General features: G+C 42.9%; 1 protein-coding gene and 1 pseudogene across 1 annotated transcript in view; both read left to right on the forward strand.

Annotated features, from left to right (window-relative positions):
* The window catches only part of PRPF8 (pre-mRNA processing factor 8), a 36,126-nt gene that overhangs the window by 8,972 nt on the left and 5,100 nt on the right, over positions 1-22,054 (forward strand). The window contains 15 exon segments of the mRNA XM_058283089.2: positions 9-429; positions 588-826; positions 1,039-1,185; positions 1,372-1,582; positions 1,771-1,887; positions 17,879-18,126; positions 18,245-18,424; positions 18,632-18,767; positions 18,888-19,057; positions 19,220-19,349; positions 19,466-19,612; positions 19,811-19,971; positions 20,292-20,483; positions 20,727-20,964; positions 21,071-21,199. Of these exon segments, the coding sequence (XP_058139072.1) occupies positions 9-429; positions 588-826; positions 1,039-1,185; positions 1,372-1,582; positions 1,771-1,887; positions 17,879-18,126; positions 18,245-18,424; positions 18,632-18,767; positions 18,888-19,057; positions 19,220-19,349; positions 19,466-19,612; positions 19,811-19,971; positions 20,292-20,483; positions 20,727-20,964; positions 21,071-21,199 (2,866 nt within the window).
* Positions 9,923-10,023, forward strand: LOC111762003 (U6 spliceosomal RNA; annotated as a pseudogene).

Here is a 22,054-nt window from a genome sequence, read left to right on the forward strand (position 1 = left end):
TAGTTGAGTTAGTGTCTTCGTCAGAGTTCTCAACCAGGTGTTGTGATTAGTTTAACTCTCTTGCTGCATGGTAATGAAGTAGTGTTGAAGTTAAAACTGAGTGAAATTGGCACACCTAGCAATTCAGATGAATTAATAGAGTGGTAGTCGGATTGGGTTCTGGAATGCTGCATAGCTACTCTAGGCAATAGGTCCTGAGGAATTGCTAACTTACTGGAATCCTCTCTTGCCTATTCCTCAGGCATCAATAACTTGCAGGATGTGTGGGAGACAAGTGAGGGTGAGTGCAACGTCATGCTGGAATCGCGCTTTGAGAAGATGTATGAAAAGATTGATTTGACCCTGCTTAATAGGCTGCTGCGACTCATCGTGGACCACAACATAGCTGACTACATGACAGCAAAGAACAACGTCGTCATCAACTACAAGGTGTCTGTTGGTGTGGGGGCAAGATAGCAAGGAATTTGGGAAGAGGTGTCTAGCCCATTGGGTTAGGATTTGCTGAGGGGAGGAGAAAAGAGGATGAGCCCTGGAGAAGCCTGAGACATGACCTTGGATTGTTAAGAGTTGTTATTTTTTCTTTCTAGGACATGAACCATACAAATTCATACGGAATCATCAGAGGCCTGCAGTTTGCCTCATTCATTGTGCAGTACTATGGTCTGGTGATGGATTTGCTTGTATTGGGACTGCACCGGGCCAGTGAGATGGCTGGTCCCCCTCAAATGCCAAATGACTTTCTCAGTTTCCAGGACATAGCCACCGAGGCTGCCCACCCTATTCGTCTCTTCTGCAGATATATTGATCGCATCCACATTTTCTTTAGGTGAGGGCTTGTGTCTTCTCTCTGCCAGGCGTTGAGGCATATGCACTGTATCTGAAGGCAGCTGTTGTACTTTGTTGTTTTGCTGCTGGGATTGGGCCTCTAAAATGGAATGGAGTCCTATGAGTAGGGTACGGGGTACTTTATTAAGGGTTTACTTCTCTCACGGGGTCCTGGTATATTTGGGCCTCTGCAATACACCTTGCCTGGTGTAGGTTCACAGCAGATGAAGCTCGGGACCTGATCCAGCGCTACCTGACAGAGCACCCAGACCCCAACAATGAAAACATCGTTGGATACAATAACAAGAAGTGCTGGCCCCGAGACGCCCGCATGCGCCTTATGAAGCATGATGTCAACTTGTGAGTATATATTGAGGTGTGGGAAATGGAAGGACATTACCCTGAGGGACACCAGGAGCAGTTATAGGGAAGTTATGAAGTTGTTCCTTGGTGGGAGGAGCGTAGCTCTGGGGATATGATCAGCCTGGCCTTTGAAGGAAAGTTCTTCCCAGGACAGTGATGTGATCATATGTCCTTTGTGGGCAGAGGTCGAGCAGTGTTTTGGGACATCAAGAACCGTCTGCCACGGTCAGTGACTACAGTTCAGTGGGAGAACAGCTTTGTGTCCGTGTACAGTAAGGACAACCCAAACTTGCTCTTCAACATGTGTGGCTTTGAATGTCGCATCCTGCCTAAATGTCGCACCAGTTATGAGGAATTCACTCACAAGGATGGGGTCTGGAACCTACAGAATGAGGTACAGTTTGGGAAGGGGCTAAAGGTAGCATTACCACCCCTGTACCTCTGGAGTAAATGGGGGCGAGGAACAGAGGCACACCTTTTCATTATTATGAATTGACCTTTGTTGGTTGGGTAGGGCTCAGTGATGGGTCCTTGTTCCTGTGGCATTTCCAGAGACAAGTTAACCTTGACCTTGTGGTTTAGGTTACTAAGGAGCGGACAGCTCAGTGTTTCCTGCGTGTGGACGATGAGTCAATGCAGCGTTTCCACAACCGTGTGCGTCAAATTCTGATGGCCTCTGGCTCTACCACCTTCACTAAGGTACTTAAGGCACTTGCCCTAGTTTTCCTTGTGTCTTCTACCCAGCTCACATTCCTTTCAATTCTTACCTGGGTTGCTCTTCTTTCTTCCCAGTTTGCTCAGTATCAAGTCATGGTTATTTTATGAGAGTTCCCCATTAGAATTCTGCTGCCTACTATGCAGTTGTGATGACCAAATTATGGCAGAGTAGGAGTTAGACTTTAGACAAAAAGCCTCAATTTTGTTTCTTTCCATTGGCTTATTGTCCAATTCTTATAGCTTACCTTTTTTCCCTTCCACATTTCTTTTTTTTCCTCCATGATTGCATTTACATATAAACCACTGTTGATTTATAAAGATGAAATTAGATTCGTGGTTATGTAAGGCTGGGGAAGGATAGAGGATTGAAAGGTGACTGCTAAGGGGTGTGGAGTTTTTCTTTTTGGAGTACTGAAATTGCTCTAAAATGTTTTGTGGTGTTGAATGTACAGCGTTGTGATTATACTAAAACCATTTATTGTACACTTTGGATAGGTGATTTCTGGGCTGCATTTTCCTAATTAGATAAGCTGAAAGCAAATTGACTTGCCTTTTCCTAGTGACCTAAATTTTAGAGATGTATTCTCACCAGGAAGACAAAAAACAGTTGTAGGGCTATTAACGAAGAAATTGCACTTGAAATCCTTTTCATGACGCAATGGCATACATTGTTGTCCTGAGAAAGCCTTTCTGCCAGCCTTTAGCTCTGACACTGGCCGGGGTCGGGGCCACTGCCGTCGTCTTTACTGTCTCCTCTGCGGAGGTGCTGCGCGTTGGTGTTTTGTTGACATTGGGGTTGGGGTAGACTGTCCTACTCCAGGACCCCCAGGCTTAGCTGAAGCAGTGGTTGCCTACCACGAGCTCCTCTCCTCCCCTTGGGGTTACACCCTGCCCCCCTCCCCCAGTCATTGCTGAGCATCTACTGTGTACCAGGTACTGGTGGAAGATCTGGGGGTGGTGTGAGGAAGGCCTTTCTCCAGCTTTGGGGACTTCCTGTGTGTGGGACCTGTGAGGGGTCCAGCTGGCCAGCCCCTCCACGTTTCTTGTAAAGTTTATTCCTAGTTATTTTTGTTATGCCATATACCCCTTTTCACTTTTTCAGTGGATATTTTTGGATCATTTTCAATGTCCCAGACACTGTTCTAGCATTGAAGACCTGTGATTAGAACAGAAGGTAGTAGGTCTTTGGTAACCAGGGTACCATACCACTCTTTAGCATACCATCACATCTGTGCTAAAGAGGGCAAACATAATTATTTCTGCATTAATGGTTTCTTAGTAATTTATTTATTGTTTTAAAATATATGTAGCAAAATATATCTTTTTTTATTTTATTTATTACCACCCCCCTGCCTTGCCACCTGCACTAGCTCTCCTCTTTATGTCCATTTGCTGCCCGTTCTTCTGTGTCTGCTTGTCTTCTCGTCTTCTCTTGAGAAGGCACTGGGAAGTGATCCTGGGACCTCTGACATGGGGAGAGGCTTTCAGTCACTTTAGCCACCTCAGCTTCCTGGTTTGTTGTATCTTTCATTGTCTTCTGTGTTTTTTTTTGTTGTTGCTTCATCTTTTTGCGTCAACTCGTGGTGCAGTCAAACACTCCATGACATGGGCCAGCTCTCCGCAGTGCAGGCCATCTTGCCTTCACCAGGAGACCCTGGAAACGGAACCTGGGACCCCCATTATGGTAGACAGGAGACCAGTTGCTTGAGCCACATCCTCTTCCCACAAAATCATTTGAAGTAGATAGTTCTTTGATATTAAGTATAATGACAATACTTGTAGCTTTCACCACTATTTGTAGACTGCTTTTTTTTTTTAAAGATTTATGTATCTCTACCCTCCCACCCCCAGTTTCCCCCCCATTGTCTGCTCTCTGTGTCCATTTGCTGTGTATTGTTCTGTATCTGCTTGTGTTCCCAGTAGGCAGCTCCAGGAACCTATCCTGGGACCTTCTGGAGTGGGAGAGAAGGGATTACTCTCTTGCACCACTTTAGTTTCCCTGTTTGTTCTGCTATGTCTTATTGTTTTCTCTCCTTTGTGTCTCTTATGTCATCTGGCTGTGCCGGCTGTGGGGTGGCTTTCCTACACTGGGTGGCATTCCCATGCAGGCGGCTCTCCTGTGCGGAGCTGCATTCTTTTGTAGGGCCGGCTCACTGCATGAGCCAGATCGCCCTCACCAGGAGGTCCTGGGCATCAAACCGTGAACCTCCTATATGGTAGACAGGAGCGCAGTTGGTTGAGCCATGTCCCTTTCCCTCTAGACTCTTTTTATCATCTCATACTAAAGCTGCTGATCATTAGCAGTAACTCACCATTCTTTCCTCCCCCCAGCTCTGGTAACCACAATTCTGCTTTCTGTCTATGAATTTGTTTATTCTGTATAAGAGAAATCATACAATACCTGTCCAGGCTTATTTCACTCTACATGATGTCTGCAAGGTTCATCCATGTTGTAGCATGTGCCAGCACTTCACTTTTTATGGGGCTGAATGTCATATATTCCATTGTATATACCACATTTTGTTTATCCATTCATCTGTTGATGGATACTTGGGTTGCTTCCACCATTTGGCTGTTGTGAATAATGCTGCAGTAAACATTGGTGTACAAATGTCCGTCCAAGTCCCTGCTTTTAGTTCTTTTGGGTATGTATCTCGGTGTGGAATTGCCAGGTCATATGGTAATAGAACTACCAAACTATTTTCCATAGTGGTTGCATCATTTTACATGGTCACTAACAATGTATGAGGGTTCTTATTTCTCTTCAGCCTCACCAGGACTTGTTATTTTCTGTGGTTTGTTTTTTTGTTTGTTTGTTTGTTTTTTAAATGATAATAGCCATCCTAGTAGATGTGAAATGATATTTTGTAGTTTTTTGTGTTTTTTTTTAAGTTTTTTTTTTTTTTTATTTAATTTTTAAAAATTTCTCCCCCCTTCCCCCTCCGCCCCAGTTGTCCGCTCTTTGTGTCCATTTGCTGTGTATTCTTCTGTGTTCACTTATATCCTTGTCAGTGGCACCGGGAATCTGTGTCTCATTTTGTTGCATCATCTCTCTGTGTGTGGGGGGGCCACTCCTGGGCAGGCTGCAGTTTTTTCGCGCTGAGCAGCTCTCCTTAAGGGGCACACTCCTTGTGCGTGGGGCTCCCCTGAGCGGGGGACACCCCTGCATGGCATGGCACTCCTTCCACGTGTCAGCACTGTGCGTGGACTAGCTTGCCACACAGGTCAGGAGGTACTGGGTTTGAACCCTGGACCTCCCATGTGATAGGCGGACACTCTATCAGTTGAGCCAAATCCACTTCCCAGTATTTTGTAGTTTTAATCTGTATTCTGTAATGGTTAATAATGTTGAAAATCTTTACTTATAGTTTTGGTTATTTGAGTATCTTCTTTAGAGAAATGTTTATTCAAATCTTTTACCCATTTTTTAATTGGGTTCTTTCGTTCTTGAGTTGTAGGAGTTCTTTATATATTCTGGATTTTAAACTTACCAGATATATGGTCTTAAAGTAATAACCTATTTCGACTAGTACCAATCTAGTTTCAGTACATAGACAGTGTAATATAGTATCTCTGTTCTTTTCCCTGCATGTTGTTATTGTCTTAGATTATCTCTTTATACATTGCATGCCCATTAACATAGACTTAAATACTATTTTACACATTTGCCTGTAAAGTCACTGAGGGGTGGGAAGCAGTTACAAACCAAAAGTATGAAAATACGGGGTTTTATGTTTACCAACAGAGTTAACTTTATTAGTGTTCTTTATTTCTCCTAGACTCCAGAGTTTCAAAATAGTTAATTTAGACAGTTCCTGCCAGTTCAATAATTGTTTTGGTGGAGGAACTGATTGCTGGAGCTTCCTACTCCTGCCTACTCACAGTCCCACACCAGTAGTTTCTTTTAGAAGCTTAAACCATGTGGTATTTATAGAGCCATATATTATTTGGAAATCTGTGAGAACACTGAAGTTAATCCCTTTGACGCACTCTGGGAGAGGGAGAGGAAGAGGAAAGGCTTCTTGGAAGAGGGGCATGTGATAAGGAAGGTGAAGAAGGCCATTTCTTAAGTCAGAGGCAAGGAAATTTAACTAAATGGTATATGTTAGGAAGGGGTATAAAAAGAGAAGCTTTTAACTAAGTAAAATTTTAGAGTTGGGAATGTTAGGAGATGAGGCTGGATAAACAAGTAAGAGCCAGATCATAGAGGGCGTTGTGTGTCTCATTAAGACTATAAGGTCAGGAAGCGGACTTGGCCCAGTGGTTAGGGCGTCCATCTACCACATGGGAGGTCCAGGTTCAAACCCTGGGCCTCCTTGACCTGTGTGGAGCTGGCCCATGTGCAGTGCTGATGCGCGCAAGGAGTGCCCTGCCATGTAGGGGTGTCCCCGCATAGGGGAGCCCCACGCGCAAGGAGTGCGCCCTGTAAGGAGAGCTGCCCAGCGCGAAATAAAGTGCAGCCTGCCCAGGAATGGTGCCGCACACACGGAGAGCTGACACAACAAGATGATACAACCAAAAGAAACATAGATTCCTGTGCCGCTGACAACAACAGAAGCGGACAAAGAACACGCAGCAAATAGACCCAGAGAACAGACAACTGGGGCTGGGGGGGTGGGCGGGGAAGGGGAGAGAAATAAATAAATAAAATCCTTAAAAAAAAAGACTGTAAGGTCTTAAGCACAGAAATGACTTATTGCAGATTTCTCTGTTAGACAGTTCGCTTTCTTAGCTGTGGAAAAGATGGTTTAGAGGGATAGGATGGGAGACCAGGTTTGGGGAGTCCTCAGAAGGTGAGATAAAAATGATGAGAGCAGTGAAAGTAGAAGATAAAGCATGAGGAACAGATTTGAAAAGTAGCTAGCAGGTAAGTCCATCTTTTTGGTGGGATATGGAGAGAAAAAGAAGAGTCAAGAATAGCATTCAGTTTTTGGCACAGGTGACTAGATGGATATTGGTGCCATCAACTGGAAGACTATAGGCAGAAGAACAGGTTTAAGAGGGAAGGTTAATTTATTGTAGAACATATAAAGTTTGTGTTTCTAAGAACATCCAGATGGAGTTGTTCAGCAGGCTGGTTTTTTGGTGTGTGTGTGTCCAGCCACACCAGTTTCCCCAAGTTGGCTTCTTTACTTGTTTTGCTTGTTTGTTGTTTTTTGTTTGTTTGGTTTTTTGAGGAGGCACTGGGAACCAAACCCAGGACCTTCCAGGTGGGAGGCGGGAGCTCAAGCAAGCACTGCAACCACATCCACTCCCCCTAGCATTTAAAAAGTTTCATATTACTTCCTTTCTGAGGTGCATGTGCATGTGTGCATTCTTTTTTAATAATATATCTGAAGTTAGGATGCATTTTTAAATCAGTGATGGGTCCCTGTTTAAGTGTCAATACTTCTTACTCTTAGTACAGTACCTCTTAAATTGATAAAATCTAAGATTTGGTGAAAAACAGTATGCATTTGAAGCTCTGGGGAGATAAATGGGCTGTGAGGTTAAAAGCAGTCAGGGGTAACTTGGAGGTTATAATGGGATGTCCATGTGGGGGTACTTAGTAGCCTGAAGCATGGAGAATAGGTGTGGGCTGAAGATGCAGATTTAGGAGTCTGTCGTCGTAAAGGTATAAAACTCAAGAGTGAGTAAGATCACCCCGGGAAAGTGTAAAGAATGAAGAGAGCAGAGGGACAAGTTTGGAACTGTAGGCAATACCTAGAAGTATTGAGGCCAGAGCCAGGAGAATGCAGGGTCACGGGAAACAGGGCTGTTAAGAATTGAGCAGGTGCCTAACAATGTCACTTGCTTAAGAACATTTTGGTAAGATAAGGACTGAAAAGGATCCATTGGATTTGGCAATTAGGACGTCATTGGTGACCTTAGCAGGCCCTGTTTCCGAAATAGTGGGGATGGATGCCAGATTGCAGTGGGCGAGGCTTTATGGGAAGTGAGGATGTGGAGAAAAGTACAGTCTATTGGCTAGAGTTTGAGTCAGAGGAGGAAGATTAGATGCCACCTAGAGGAAGATAAAAGTCAAGGCAAGTACTTTAAGAATGGGAGAAACTTGAGTATGCTTAAAGTAAGGAGCCAGTAGCAATTGGAAGTACAAGAGAGGTGTGATAATTGATGGAGAAGTGTTCTTGAGTTCAGTAAGAATAAGGTTAAAAGTTAAGCAGAGGGAAGTGGATGTAGCTCAAGTGATTGAGTTCCTGCCTATCACATGTGAGGTCAGGGGTTTGGTTCCTGGTGCCTCCTAAAGAAGACAGCAAGCTGGCATGATGGGCAGGCACAGCAAGCTGATGCAACAAGATGACGCTACAAGAGATGCAAGAAGAAAAAACATAATGAGACACAACAGAGCAGGTAATGGAGTTGGCTCAAGAGATTAGGCACCTCCCTCCCACATTGGCGGTTCTGGGTGCAGTTCCCAGTGCCTCCTAAAGAAACAAAAAAGATGAACAGACATGGCAAGTGCAAACAGTGAGGGGCTGGGGAGATATAAATAAATAAAATCTTTAAAAAAAAAAGAAAGGCGGAGCAGAGTGTGTATAACTCAGTGGTTGGGTTGCGCACCTGCTTTGCTTGTTTGGGTTGAACACCTGCTTTGCTTGTATGAGGTCCTGGGTTCAATCCTTGGTACCTCTTAAACAACAAAAAACGGAAAAAAAAACTAGAAAAGAGGTATGGGTAGGCAGGAATATAGATCAGTTAGTGGGAAGTTTTAACTGAGGATCTTGAATTTTCAGCTTTACAATGGCTGGAGTAAGGGACACAGGGTGTCCAGAGTGGATTTGAGGACAGTGGTGGGAGAATGAAAGGATTGTTGAAGAAACTGAGAGGGATTGCCAGGTGTGCCGAGGGCCCAGGTGGATTTCAGGAAAACACAATTGCAGGTGAGTGTGAGTTCTTCCCAGCACACTCAGCCTGCTCAGTGACAGATGAAGGAAGTAGATAGATAGTAGTGATTTAGGATTGGGATTTTGTCAGAGGGGTGTGGTAGAATGGTGAGGTACAGAGGAATCGAAGGTGTTGGATGCCATTGGGATCCCAGATGGGAGAGGAAAGAGTATGAAGAGAATGAAGAAACCAGAAAAAGGCGTTGGCCTTGGGGGAAAATGCTGGTGTTCAGGGAACTGATGTGTGAGATATAACTGTCTGAATGAGAGGTTAGGGAGGCAGTTTCCTCTTGTAGTTAAAAGCAAGAGATCTGAAGTCAAGACTGGCTTTAAGTCGCAGCTCTGTAACATTACTAATTGGGACCTTGGACATGTTACCAACTCTGGATCTCAGTTTTCTCATCTATAAAATAGGATACTGATAGAACCTAGATTAGAGGGCTTTTGTGAGAATTAATTGAAATATGCATATAATTGAGTCATTTTAAATTGCTTAATACATGTTTGCTCTTAAGAATTAGAGGAGACAGCGATTATGATCACACAATAGGATATTGGGATTTGTTGCCTATGGTAGCTTAAGCAGTTGTTCTTTTCTTTCTTTTCTTTTTTTCTTTTCAGGAGGTACTGGGGATTGAACCCAGGACCTCATATACGGGAACCAGGCTCTCAACTACTGAGCTACATCACTCCCCAATGAGAGTTGGTTTTTTTGTTTGTTTTTGTTTTTAGGAGGTACCGGGGATTGAGCCTGGGACCTTGAACATGGGAAGCAGGCACTCAACTACTAAGCTATTTCCGCTCCCTAATTTTAGCTTTTGAAGGACCTCAGGTTGCCTTCTTGCTTAGTTCCCTGCCTTCCTGCAAACGGAAATAGCCGTCTGTCCCTTTCACCAGGGAATGTCCTTAAGTGTATCTAGACATCTAGAAGTCTAAAGCCAAGAGAGAGGCCTCTAGAGAACATCTTTGTATGGCAGTAAGTGCATTTTTCTGCTCTATTGTTTTGTTTTTGCTTTTTTATTTTTCAAAAGGAAAAATAATTTATTGTATGATGTACCATAGTTCAAAAGGATACAGTAAGAAGTTCTTGTGTATCTTTTCACCAGTTACTTTTCATTTACAGTAAAAAGAAATTACTTTGATAGCACATATTCTAAAATTGGAAGGATACAGAGAAGATTAATGTGGCTCCTGAGTATGGATGACACAAATTCATGAAGTGTTCCATATTTTTCTGTAAACCTACAGCTTCTCCAGTTAAAAAAATATATATTTAAAAAATTACATATTAACAATACAAAGAAAATACCCATAATCCCAAAACCCTTACCTTATGTTTTTATTTTTCCATGTTCCCTTCCAAGTTGTTACGTATACACAGCTCCGTTATCTGCCACCTACAAGCTATGTGATGGGCAAGCTGTATAAATTGAATTGTTTATTTTATGAAGACTTTAAGGCATAATATATTAAGTTCTTAACCATGGTGTCTAGTACATGAAGGTTCTCAGTAAATGTTTTCCTTCCTATCTTTTTTTTTTTTTTTAAGATTTATTTATTTATTTCTCTCCCCGTCCCCCCACCACCCCGGTTGTCTGTTCTCTATGTCTATTTGCTGTGTCTTCTTTGTTTGCTTCTGTTGTCAGCGGCACGGGAATCTGTGTTTCTTTTTGTTGTGTCAGCTCTCTGTGTGTGCGGCGCCATTCCTGGGCAGGCTGCACTTTATTTCGCGCTGGGCGGCTCTGCTTACGGGGCGCACTCCTTGCACGTGGGGTTCCCCTACGTGGGGGACACCCCTGCATGGCACGGCACTCCTTGCACGCATCAGCACTGCGCATGGGCCAAGCTGCACACGGGTCAAGGAGACCCGGGATTTGAACCGCGGACCTCCCATGTGGTAGATGGACGCCCTAACCACTGGGCCAAGTCCGCCGCCTTCCTTCCTATCTTAAAGGAATATTGGGTCTGCTTGGGCATTCAAAGCCCCTTTCCTCTAGGAAAAAAGTCCTGGTAACTCTGCAACAGAACTGCAATGTTCTGTGATACAAATCATACAGCTGGCAAATCTAATTGCCAAGTATAGTTAGCGATCTTAATAAGCCTGGGAGATGTCGTACTAAGTCTTTTTGCCCTTTCTCCAGTTCTAACCATCTGTATTCCCTGGCCTTTCTTTCTGTAAGTCTGCTGCCTTGGTTTTCTTGTCTTGAGCACAAGTGCTAGCTTTTGTGATTTGGTTTAGGCTGCTGCTTTACTCTCTCTGTCCCTTTTCCTTGCCTATATGAATTCTATTTGCTCAAGGCAGATTTCTATAACTCCAGCTAAAATGATCTTTTACTTCGGTAATTGTGCAGAAAACGTATTTACCTTAAAGACCCATTACATCTTGGTACTTTGTGATTTGTTTTTTTTTTTTAATTCAATCTTTTATTCTGTCTCTGCTTTTTAATATATAATTTAAAAATTATTATTAGTTTGTAGGTTTACAAAAGAAGCATGCAGAAAGTGCAGAGTTCCCATTTACCCACAACTCACAGTTTTCCCTATTACGAACACTTTGCATTAGTGTGGTATTCTTGTTCCAGTTAATGAAACGATATAATTATACTAATAAATATAGACCATACTTTACATTAGGGTTTACTGATTGTATTGTACCGTTCTATAGTTTTTTCTAGATTTTTTATTGTGATAATATATATACAAGCTAAATTTTTCCATTTTAATCACTTTTAGGTATACAGTTCAGTGGTGTTAATTATATTCATAATGTTTGTGCTCTTGTCACCATCATAATCGAAACCTCTTCATCACCCTATTTCTGTTGATGTTTTCAAAGAATCAGCTTTCAAAGAATCAATTTTAAAAATTGATTTAATTTTTCTTTTTTGTTTTTCTTTTCTGTTTCATTGATTTTTGTTCTTATATTTTATAATAAACTTCCCTCTATTTACTTTGGATTTAATTTGCTTAGTTTCCTAGTTTATTACAGCAAAAGTTTAGATGTCAACTTTAAGCGCTGCTTTTGAGGAATGCCTCAAATTTTTGTTATTTTTTTTTAAAGATTTATTTATTTATTTATTTCTCTTCCCTTCCCCCCCAAACCCGGTTATCTGTTCTCTATGTCTATTTGCTGTGTCTTCTTGTCCGCTTCTGTTGTCAGCAGCATGAGAATCTGCTCTTTTTGTTGCGTCATCTTGTTGTGTCAGCTCTCCATGTGTGCGGCACCATTCCTGGGCCGGCTGCACTTTATTTCGCACTGGGCGGCTCTCCTTACAGGGCGCACTCCTTGCGCGTGGGGCTCCCCTACGCGGGGGACACCCCTTCGTGGCACGGCACTCCTTGCACGCATCAGCACTGCTCATGGGCCAGCTCCACACGTGTCAAGGAGGCCCGGGGTTTGAACCGTGGACCTCCCATGTGGTAGACGGACGCCCTAACCACTGGACCAAGTCCACTGCCTATTTTATTATTTTTTAAAGATTTATTTTTTTTCTCTCCCCTTCCCCCCCACCCCGTTGTGTGCTCTCTTGTGTTCATTTGCTGTGTATTCTTCTGTGTCTGCTTGCATTTTCAAATGGCACTGGGAATCTGTGTCTCTTTGTTGCGTCATCTTGCTGCATCAGCTCTCCATGTGTGCGGTGCCACTCCTGGGCGGGCTGCGCTTTTTTTGCTTGGATGGCTCTCCTTGCAGGGCTCACTCCTTGCATGTGGGGGCTCCCCTACACGAGGGACACCCCTGCGTGGCATGGCACTCCTTGCGTATGGCAGCACTGCGCGTGGACTAGCTCACCACACAGGCCAGGAGGCCCTGGGTTTGAACCCTGGACCTCCCGTATGGTAGGCAGATGCTCTGCATCTATCAGTTGAACCACATCCGCTTCCCACCCATAGGTTATTTAGAAGTATGCTCTTTAATTTTCAGATATTTAGGCTGTTTCCAGATGTTTTTCTGTTAGTTTCTAGATTAATTCCATTGTAGTCAGAGAACATACTATCTGATATAATTTTAGTCTTATAAACATCAACTAGATCAAGTTGATTGATAGTCTCCAAGTCTTCTTTATCCTTAATGACTTTGTGTCTACTTTCAGTTACTGAGAGGAGTATTAGAAATCACCAACTATAATACAATCTGGATTTATTTATTTTCCCCTTTCAGGTCTATCATTTTTTGTTTCATGTATTTTGAAGTTCTGTTATTAGATATTTATGTATTTAGGGTTATTATGTGTTTGTTTGGTTTTTTTTAAGATTTATTTATTTAATTTCCCCCCCCTCCCCTGGTTGTCTGTTCTTGGTGTCTATTTGCTGCGTCTTGTTTCTTTGTCCGCTTCTGTTGTCGTCAGCGGCACGGGAAGTGTGGGCGGCGCCATTCCTGGGCAGGCTGCTCTTTCTTTTCACGCTGGGCGGCTCTCCTTACGGGCGCACTCCTTGCGCGTGGGGCTCCCCCACGCGGGGGACGCCGTTGCGAGGCACGGCACTCCTTGCGCGCATCAGCGCTGCGCATGGCCAGCTCCACACGGGTCAAGGAGGCCTGGGGTTTGAACTGCGGACCTCCCATATGGTAGACGGACGCCCCAACCACTGGGCCAAAGTCCGTTTCCCATATTATGTGGTTTTTTTTTCCCACTTTACTTTAAAAAATTTATTCCCCTTCTCCCACGCATGGTTCTCTTGTCTGTCTTCTCATTATTTGTCCACCTTCTCCAGAAGGCACCGGGAACTGAACCCAGGACTTCCCACACGAGAGGCAAGTGCCCGGTAGCCTAAGCCACATTTGCTCCCTGTGGGCTGTGGCATCTGCTTGTTGTGGCAGGGGCAGTGTCTACTCATTGTGTTATTTTAGGAGGCAGCAGGACCCAAAACTGGGGTATCATCCCTTACCTGCCCCCCCCCAGTGTGGTAGGTGGGTGTCCAACTAGTTGAGCCACATCCACTTCCCTGCTTTGTTGTTTTTTGTTTTTTTAGGAGGTACTGGGAATCGAACCTAGGACCTTGTACATGGGAAGCAGGTGCTCAGCCACCGAGCTACATCTGCTCCCCAATGAGAGTTGGGTTTTTTTATTTTGTTCTGTTTTTTTTTTTAGGAGGTATCAAGGATCGAACCTGGGACCTCATACATGGGAAGCAGGTGCTCAACCACTCGAGCTACATCTGCTCCTCTGTTATGTTTTCTTGATGAATTATCTCTTTGTCGTTATACTTTGTCTGATATCAGTAGTGCCACTCAAGGTTTGATTTGTGTTGTCTTTTTCCGTCCTTTTATTTTTAACTTATTTGTATTTTTATAATTAAAATGTATTTCTTATAGACAATGTATAGCTGGATCTTGCTTTTTTTTTTTTTTTAAAATCCAGTTTGACAGTCTTTATCAATATGGTTGGTTTTGAATCAACCATCTTGTTCTTTGCTTTCTATTTGTCCTATATACTTTTGGGTTCTTTTTTTCCCCCCTCTTTACCTGTCTACTTTTGGACTGAGTGGTTTTAGGATTCTAATTTATCTTCACTCTTTGATTAACTCTAGTTAAATGTTTTATTTTTTTCATTGGTTGCTCTAGGATTTGTGTATATATTATAAACCCCACAATACATTGTTAATTCTTTGTTTTAAGCAGGCTTTATCTTTTATAAAAATTGCAAAATGAGAAAAAACTGTCTTACATTTTACTCATGTGTTACTATTTCTGGTGCTGTCTATTCCTTTGTCTAGATCCATATTTTATCTGGTGGTTTCCTTTGGCTTAAAAAATGTCTTTTAACCTTTCTTGTAATGAAGGTCTGCTGGCAATGAATGGGCTAAACTTTTGTTTGTCTGAAAAAGTATTTATTTTGCCTTCATTTCTGTTGCTATGTCTTCAGGTTCACTGATAGTTTCTTCTGCAATTTCTAATCTGTATTGTTTCCATCCAGTATATTAAAATTTCAGATAATATATCTTTAGTTCCAGAAGTTCCATGTGAGTTGTTTCAAAATTTTGTTTGTTTCCTCATTATGTTCATGTTTTTCTTTACATATTAAACATAATTGTAGTAGGTTTATGGGAGATGATGTGGGATGTATGTAGAATATTTAATAAGGTCAAATGTAAATATGTGGTAATGGTTGGATTTGATGGTAACACATTATAATGAATGTAACAAACACTCGACTTATTGATATGATTGGGGCTTAAATGAGTATTCTAGGAAGATTAATGTTGGAGGACAGCTGGAGGATAATATTGGGAATGTAGAACAACGATTTTGGCAGTAGATAAGGATTATGATTAATTATATATAAATATAGGAATGTTTTTCTACTACAGGGTGTTAAGAATGTGGTGATACTTGGGAAAAATATAATGTAATTATAGACTACAGTTAACAGCTTTGTAATCCTCCCCCCTAGATGGCTCTCTAATCTGTTTGCTCGTCTTTGCTCAATGTCTGCTCGTTGTTTGTCTTCTTTATTTTATTTTTTAAAGATTTATTTTTATTTATTTCTCTCCCCTCCCCACCCCCACCCCAGTTGTCTGTTCTCTGTGTCCATTTGCTGCGTGTTCTTTTTTTAGCTCACTTCTGTTGTTGTCAGCGGCTCGGGAATCTGTGTTTCTTCTTGTTGCGTCATCTTGCTGTGTCAGCTCCGTGTGTGCAGCACCATTCTTGGGCAGCTGTACTTTCTTTTCGCGCTGGGTGGCTCCCCTTACAGGGCACACTCCTTGCACGTGGGGCTTCCCTATGTGGGGGACACCCCTGTGTGGCAGGGCACTCCTTGTGTGCATCAGCACTGCGCATGGGCCAGCTCCACACAGGTCAAGGAGCCTCCGCCCCGGGTTTGAACTGCAGACCCCCCATGTGGTAGACGGACACCCTATCCACTGGGCCAAGTCTGCTTCCCTGTTTGTCTTCTTTAGGAGGCACCGGGAACTGAACCATTTGGAAAGTGGGCACTCAACTGCTTGAGCCACATCTGTTTATCTGTTTCCTGTAATGTTTTTGTAGCAAAAGCAAAGTTGGTATTTTATTAATGCTAATGGTCAAAAAGAATAATGGTTTGGTTTTATGATACTTGAATATGATTAGGCATTTTTTTTCTCTTTTTCTTAGGTTTTTTCATTAGTAAGGGAGACCTTGACTATGTTGTTTAATCTGTGGTCATCTGTGTATCTTCTGAACACTAGAGGAACAACTGAGTTTAGTAGTTGGAAATAGAAGAGGTAAAAGTACCTGAAAACGAACTTTTTAGGAGTAATATTTCCAAAACTTGTTGAGCTGTCTTTTTTGTTCTTTCTTTGAATTTCAAATAAGGTTATTACTTTTTTTAAGTTGTAAAATTTTGTAGTAATTGTTTTAAGGACTCTTAATTCCATTGTATGTGTTTCTTGGTCTATTTCTATTGGTTGATGTTTCTTCTGGTTATGGGCCATTTATTCCTACTTCTTTGTATACTTGGTAATTTTTGATGGGGTACTGAACATGGTGAATTTTATATTGTTAGTTACTGGATTTTGGTACATTCTTTTAAAGAATGTTGAGTTTTGTTCTGTTGTTCAGTTAAGTTACTTGTGGATTTGTTTGATCCTTTTAAGGACTGCTTCTAAGTGTAGTTATGGCAGATCCAGAGCAGCCTTTGTTCTCCTACTAAGGTGATACCTGCCTGGGGACTCTACCCAATTCCCAAGTATTATAGTATCTCTCCACTGTGGCTGATGGGAATACAAACTTTTCCCAGCCTTGGCTGAGCTATGGAACTTTTTCAGCCTACTTCTCTCTGGTCGTTCTTTCCCTGGCCTTGGGGACTTTTACCCCATATAAATCGGTACTCAACTGAAAACTCAAGGAGAGCCCTTCATAGACCTCTGGAGATCTCTTTCTGTATATCGTCCTTCTTTCCCATACTTCTGCTCCACAAATTCTAGCTGCCTTTGCCTCCCCAGAACTTAGATGTCTCTTTGATTGCAGCTACCACAAGGCAGTAAACTGGGGCAGTTGTAGGACTCAGCTTCAGTTATTTCCCTTCTTCAAGGGTCCTAGTATTTGTTGCTTCTTGTCAGATGTCAGAAAACCACTGATTTTATTACTTCGTTCGGTTTTCTGGTTGTTTACTGTGAGAGGGCAATTTCTTTAGCCTACCCCCCATTAATTGTTAAACAGCTTTTGTCATCTTTTCTTCTTTCTTTTCTCCACCTCCAGTCCAGGGATACTTGTATTTGGTCTTACTTTAACAGTGTTTATACTGCCTCAATTGATTGTAAATCGAAATATAGTTCACATGTAGCATAACAGTTTATCCTTTTGTATTGTGCAGTTCACTGACTTTCAAGTGTATTCACAAAGTTGTACAACTATTACCACTATCTAATTCCAGAACATTTCATCACCCCAAAAAGAGACTCCATTTCCACTCACAGTTGCTCCTTCCCCCACTCCCCCCCTCCCCCAGTCTTCCAGCTTCTGGCAACTACTTATCTATATTTTATCTATATGAATGTGCCTATTTTGGACATTTCACATAAATGGAATCATACAATATGTATTCTTTTTTATCTGACTTTCCCTTAGCATAGAGTGTTTTTAAGGGTCATCTATCTTGTATGGTGCATCAGGATTTTGTTCCTTTTTATGGCTGAATAATAATCCATTGAGTGTATATACCACATTTTGTTTATCCATTCATCAGTTGATGGACATTTGGGTTGTTTTCATCTTTTGGCACTTATGCTATAAAGAACATTGTGGAAAAATGTTTTCATTTCTCTTGGGTATATTCCTAAGTAGATTTGCTTGGATCATAAGGTAACTCTGTTTAACCTTTTAAGGAACTTCCAGACTTTTCCAAAGTGACTGTACCATTTTACATTCCCCTAGCAGCGTATGAAGGTTCCATTCCTTGTCTACACTAGTCAATATCGGTTTTCATTATAGCCATCCTGGTGGGTGTAAAGTGGTACCTCATCATGATTTTGATTTACATTTCTCTAGTGAGTAATGTTATTGAGTTCAGTTCTTTTTTGAGAACTGGAGAGAAAATAACTAAAGGGATCAGTAGTCCTTAGCCCCCTTTCTCACATAACTCATCTGTAATTTACTTATTTTCCACTGCATTTAGATCGTGAATAAATGGAACACAGCTCTCATTGGCCTTATGACATACTTCCGCGAGGCTGTGGTGAACACCCAGGAGCTACTGGACTTGCTGGTAAAATGTGAGAATAAGATCCAGACACGTATCAAGATTGGCCTTAACTCCAAGATGCCGAGTCGATTCCCCCCTGTTGTGTTCTACACCCCTAAGGAATTGGGTGGACTTGGCATGCTCTCCATGGGCCATGTGCTCATCCCCCAGTCTGACCTCAGGTAGGGCTTGGCTGAAAGTCCTGCTGGGCCCTGTTGCTTATTTGGGTGGGGGGACGGGGGTGTGCTTCTTCTCTTTTAGGTTTTATCCTTTTTCTAATCTTGGTGGTATCCAAAACAGGTGGTCAAAGCAGACGGACGTAGGTATCACACACTTTCGTTCGGGAATGAGCCATGAAGAGGATCAGCTGATTCCCAACTTGTACCGCTACATACAACCGTGGGAGAGTGAGTTCATTGATTCTCAGCGTGTCTGGGCTGAATATGCACTCAAGCGACAAGAGGCCATTGCTCAGAACAGGTAGGCATCCAGGAGAGCACAGCAGTCCTGGTGAGAGAAGAGGGTGTGAACTTTTGAGCCCTGATTGGAGGTCAGGATCAGAGCATGTCATACTTTCATGGAGACAAGGAGACAGGTTCACTCCTGACTCTTAATTATCCTTTGTTAGGAAGGAATGCTGAGCTCTTCATACGAGAAATTATTTGACTTTAATCTTTTTTTCTTCAGACGGCTGACTTTAGAAGACCTAGAGGATTCATGGGATCGTGGCATTCCTCGAATCAACACCCTTTTCCAGAAGGACAGGCACACATTGGCTTATGATAAAGGCTGGCGTGTCCGAACTGATTTTAAGCAGTATCAGGTACATAGGTTGGGGGGTAATGGGAGAGAGTTTGCCTGAATCAGGGTAATCCGTGGTCGTGATTAGATACCTGGGGCAGTAGGTGCCCTGAATGTTGACTGTGACTGCCTTGTTGTCTAGGTTTTGAAGCAGAACCCTTTCTGGTGGACACATCAGCGGCATGATGGGAAGCTTTGGAACCTGAACAACTATCGTACAGACATGATCCAAGCCCTGGGTGGTGTGGAAGGCATTCTGGAACACACACTCTTCAAGGGCACATACTTCCCTACCTGGGAGGGGCTTTTCTGGTGAGGATTCTCTTCTCTGTCACAGAAGTGTACCTATAGGTACTCATGCATTGTGTACCTATGTGATCTACTATGGTGTTTCCTAGCCAGCCACATCAGGAGGGCAGCAGTGTTCTGGGCAATGCCTGGGGATGACCTCACCTGGTCTCTTCTGCTTCTCAGGGAGAAGGCCAGTGGCTTTGAGGAGTCTATGAAGTGGAAGAAATTAACAAATGCTCAGCGATCAGGATTGAACCAGATTCCCAATCGCAGATTCACCCTCTGGTGGTCCCCAACCATCAACCGAGCTAATGTATGACTGGTAGACATGGGAGATGGGAAGCTAAAAGCAAGTTTCTGGTTTCTTAGTTCTGTCCTGAGAATCAAAGTTGTTTGGTCTTTAGTTGTACATTGTCCTTTTCCTGCCAGGTGTATGTAGGCTTTCAGGTACAGCTGGACCTGACGGGTATCTTCATGCACGGCAAGATCCCCACACTGAAGATCTCTCTCATCCAGATCTTCCGAGCTCACTTGTGGCAGAAAATCCATGAGAGCATCGTAATGGACTTATGTCAGGTGGGCTAGAATCATGGGGAGAGGATGCCACAAAAAGAGGTCATCTTGCTCTTTTGGGTGTGGAAAATCCACCCTGGGAACTCTAAGGCTGAGACTACTATCTTCTATTGTGGTACCAGGTACCACATTATCTTTAGTACACCAAGCCCCCAGTCTGAGTGGACTTTATAACAACCGATCTTTCCATCTTGCTTCTAGGTGTTTGACCAGGAATTGGATGCACTAGAAATTGAGACAGTACAAAAGGAGACAATCCACCCCCGAAAGTCCTATAAGATGAACTCTTCCTGTGCAGATATCCTGCTTTTTGCCTCCTATAAGTGGAATGTCTCCCGGCCCTCACTCCTGGCAGATTCCAAGTGAGTGCCTTATGACCTAGCCCTTGGGTATCCAGGAACCTGAATTATACAGCGCTTCTAGCAATATTATTTTGGGAATTGTCTCTGCCTGTCTTTCATTTGAACTTGGATCCAGTACTACCCTTGATCTTATTAATGCTCTCGGCCAGGTTTGCTCATTCTCTGAGGTACTTGCTGATCTGAAACAGGCAGAAGGTGTTTTTTGTTTTGTTTTGTTTTTACTTTTTTTTATTCAGGGTGGTATTTTTTTATTTTTATGGTTCTGGGGACCTCAGTTATGCCTGTGATTTCCTAGATCCTTGACCCTTCTCTGTCTTCAGGGATGTGATGGACAGCACCACTACACAAAAGTATTGGATTGACATCCAGTTGCGCTGGGGCGACTATGATTCCCATGACATTGAACGCTATGCCCGGGCCAAGTTCCTGGACTACACCACAGACAACATGAGTATTTATCCTTCACCCACAGGTGTTCTTATTGCCATTGACCTGGCCTATAACCTGCACAGGTGAGTTGGGGCTCAGAAGCAAGTATTTTCCATGACCCCCATCCTTGAATATAGACATGTTTTTTAGTTTATTGAGGTGAAATGAAGTTCGTTCCTTTCCTCCTCCCAGATCACTTGCTGACTCTCCTTCCGGCCGATATGGACATGAGCAGACTTTTGTCAGCTTTACCAGCTACTTGCTCTGGTGATTTGCTCTTTCTTCCTCTGCAAAATTAACCTTTCTTGTCCCTTTCACCCTCACAGTGCCTATGGAAACTGGTTCCCAGGCAGCAAGCCTCTCATACAGCAGGCCATGGCCAAGATCATGAAGGCAAACCCTGCCTTGTATGTGTTACGTGAACGGATCCGCAAGGGGCTACAGCTCTATTCATCTGAGCCCACTGAGCCCTATTTGTCCTCTCAAAACTATGGTGAACTTTTCTCCAACCAGATTATCTGGTTTGTGGATGACACTAATGTCTACAGAGTGACAATCCACAAGGTAAGCATTGGGAGCACTGTAGGGTAATAGGGAAATGGGTGTGCATATTGGGATAAAGTGGGATTTTTGTATCTAGGCGATGCTAACTAATATGGTAATTTTTCAGACCTTTGAAGGGAACTTGACAACCAAGCCCATCAATGGGGCCATCTTCATCTTCAACCCACGCACAGGGCAACTGTTCCTCAAGATAATCCACACATCCGTGTGGGCTGGACAGAAGCGTCTGGGGCAGGTGAGCAAGCTAAAGTATATGGGGGTTGCAAAATGTTGCTGGCTCTTACACATTTATTTTGTGTGTGTGTGAGAGTGAGAGAGTCTGTTGATTCTTTCTTTTTTAAAGATTGATTTATTCCCCCCATCCCCAACCCAGTTGTTTGCTCTCACTATATCTGTTCGTTGTGTGCTCCTTCTCTTTTTAGGAGGCACTGGAACCGAAAGAGGGATCTCCCATGTGGGAGAGAAGTACCTAATTGCTTAAGCCACCTCCACTCTCTCTTTATTCTTTCTGTTGAAAAATTAAGGACATATCATTTGAACTTTTTCCCTAAATTAACTTGGGATATATTCTTCAATAAGAGGCCCGAGAGTGTGTGCGGTCTTTCATTACCCACCAGCTCGTCTCTCTGCTTCCTGAATCTCTAACCTTTCTTGAACAAAACTACCAAAAGTCATATTTCACTTTCATCAAATCTCTCTCTTACCTTAAAACCTTTGGTTGTACCTTCCTTCTTGCTGAATTAACTCTCCTTTGTATTCTTAGACACTTGATTTCTAGCTGTGCTGTACCTGTCTAGCTGTATTTTGCCTTTTCTTTAAAGCATGTTTCCTTCTGTAGTCAGTCCAGGTTTCTTTTTTTTTTTTTTTTTTTTTTAATTTATTTATTTAATTTCCCCCCCTCCCCTGGTTGTCTGTTCTTGGTGTCTATTTGCTGCGTCTTGTTTCTTTGTCCGCTTCTGTTGTCGTCAGCGGCATGGGAAGTGTGGGTGGCGCCATTCCTGGGCAGGCTGCACTTTCTTTCACGCTGGGCGGCTCTCCTTACGGGGCGCACTCCTTGCGCGTGGGGCTCCCCCACGCGGGGGACACCCCT

Source organism: Dasypus novemcinctus, chromosome 21, assembly GCF_030445035.2.
Source record: "Dasypus novemcinctus isolate mDasNov1 chromosome 21, mDasNov1.1.hap2, whole genome shotgun sequence".
Classification (NCBI taxonomy): Eukaryota; Metazoa; Chordata; class Mammalia; order Cingulata; family Dasypodidae; genus Dasypus; species Dasypus novemcinctus.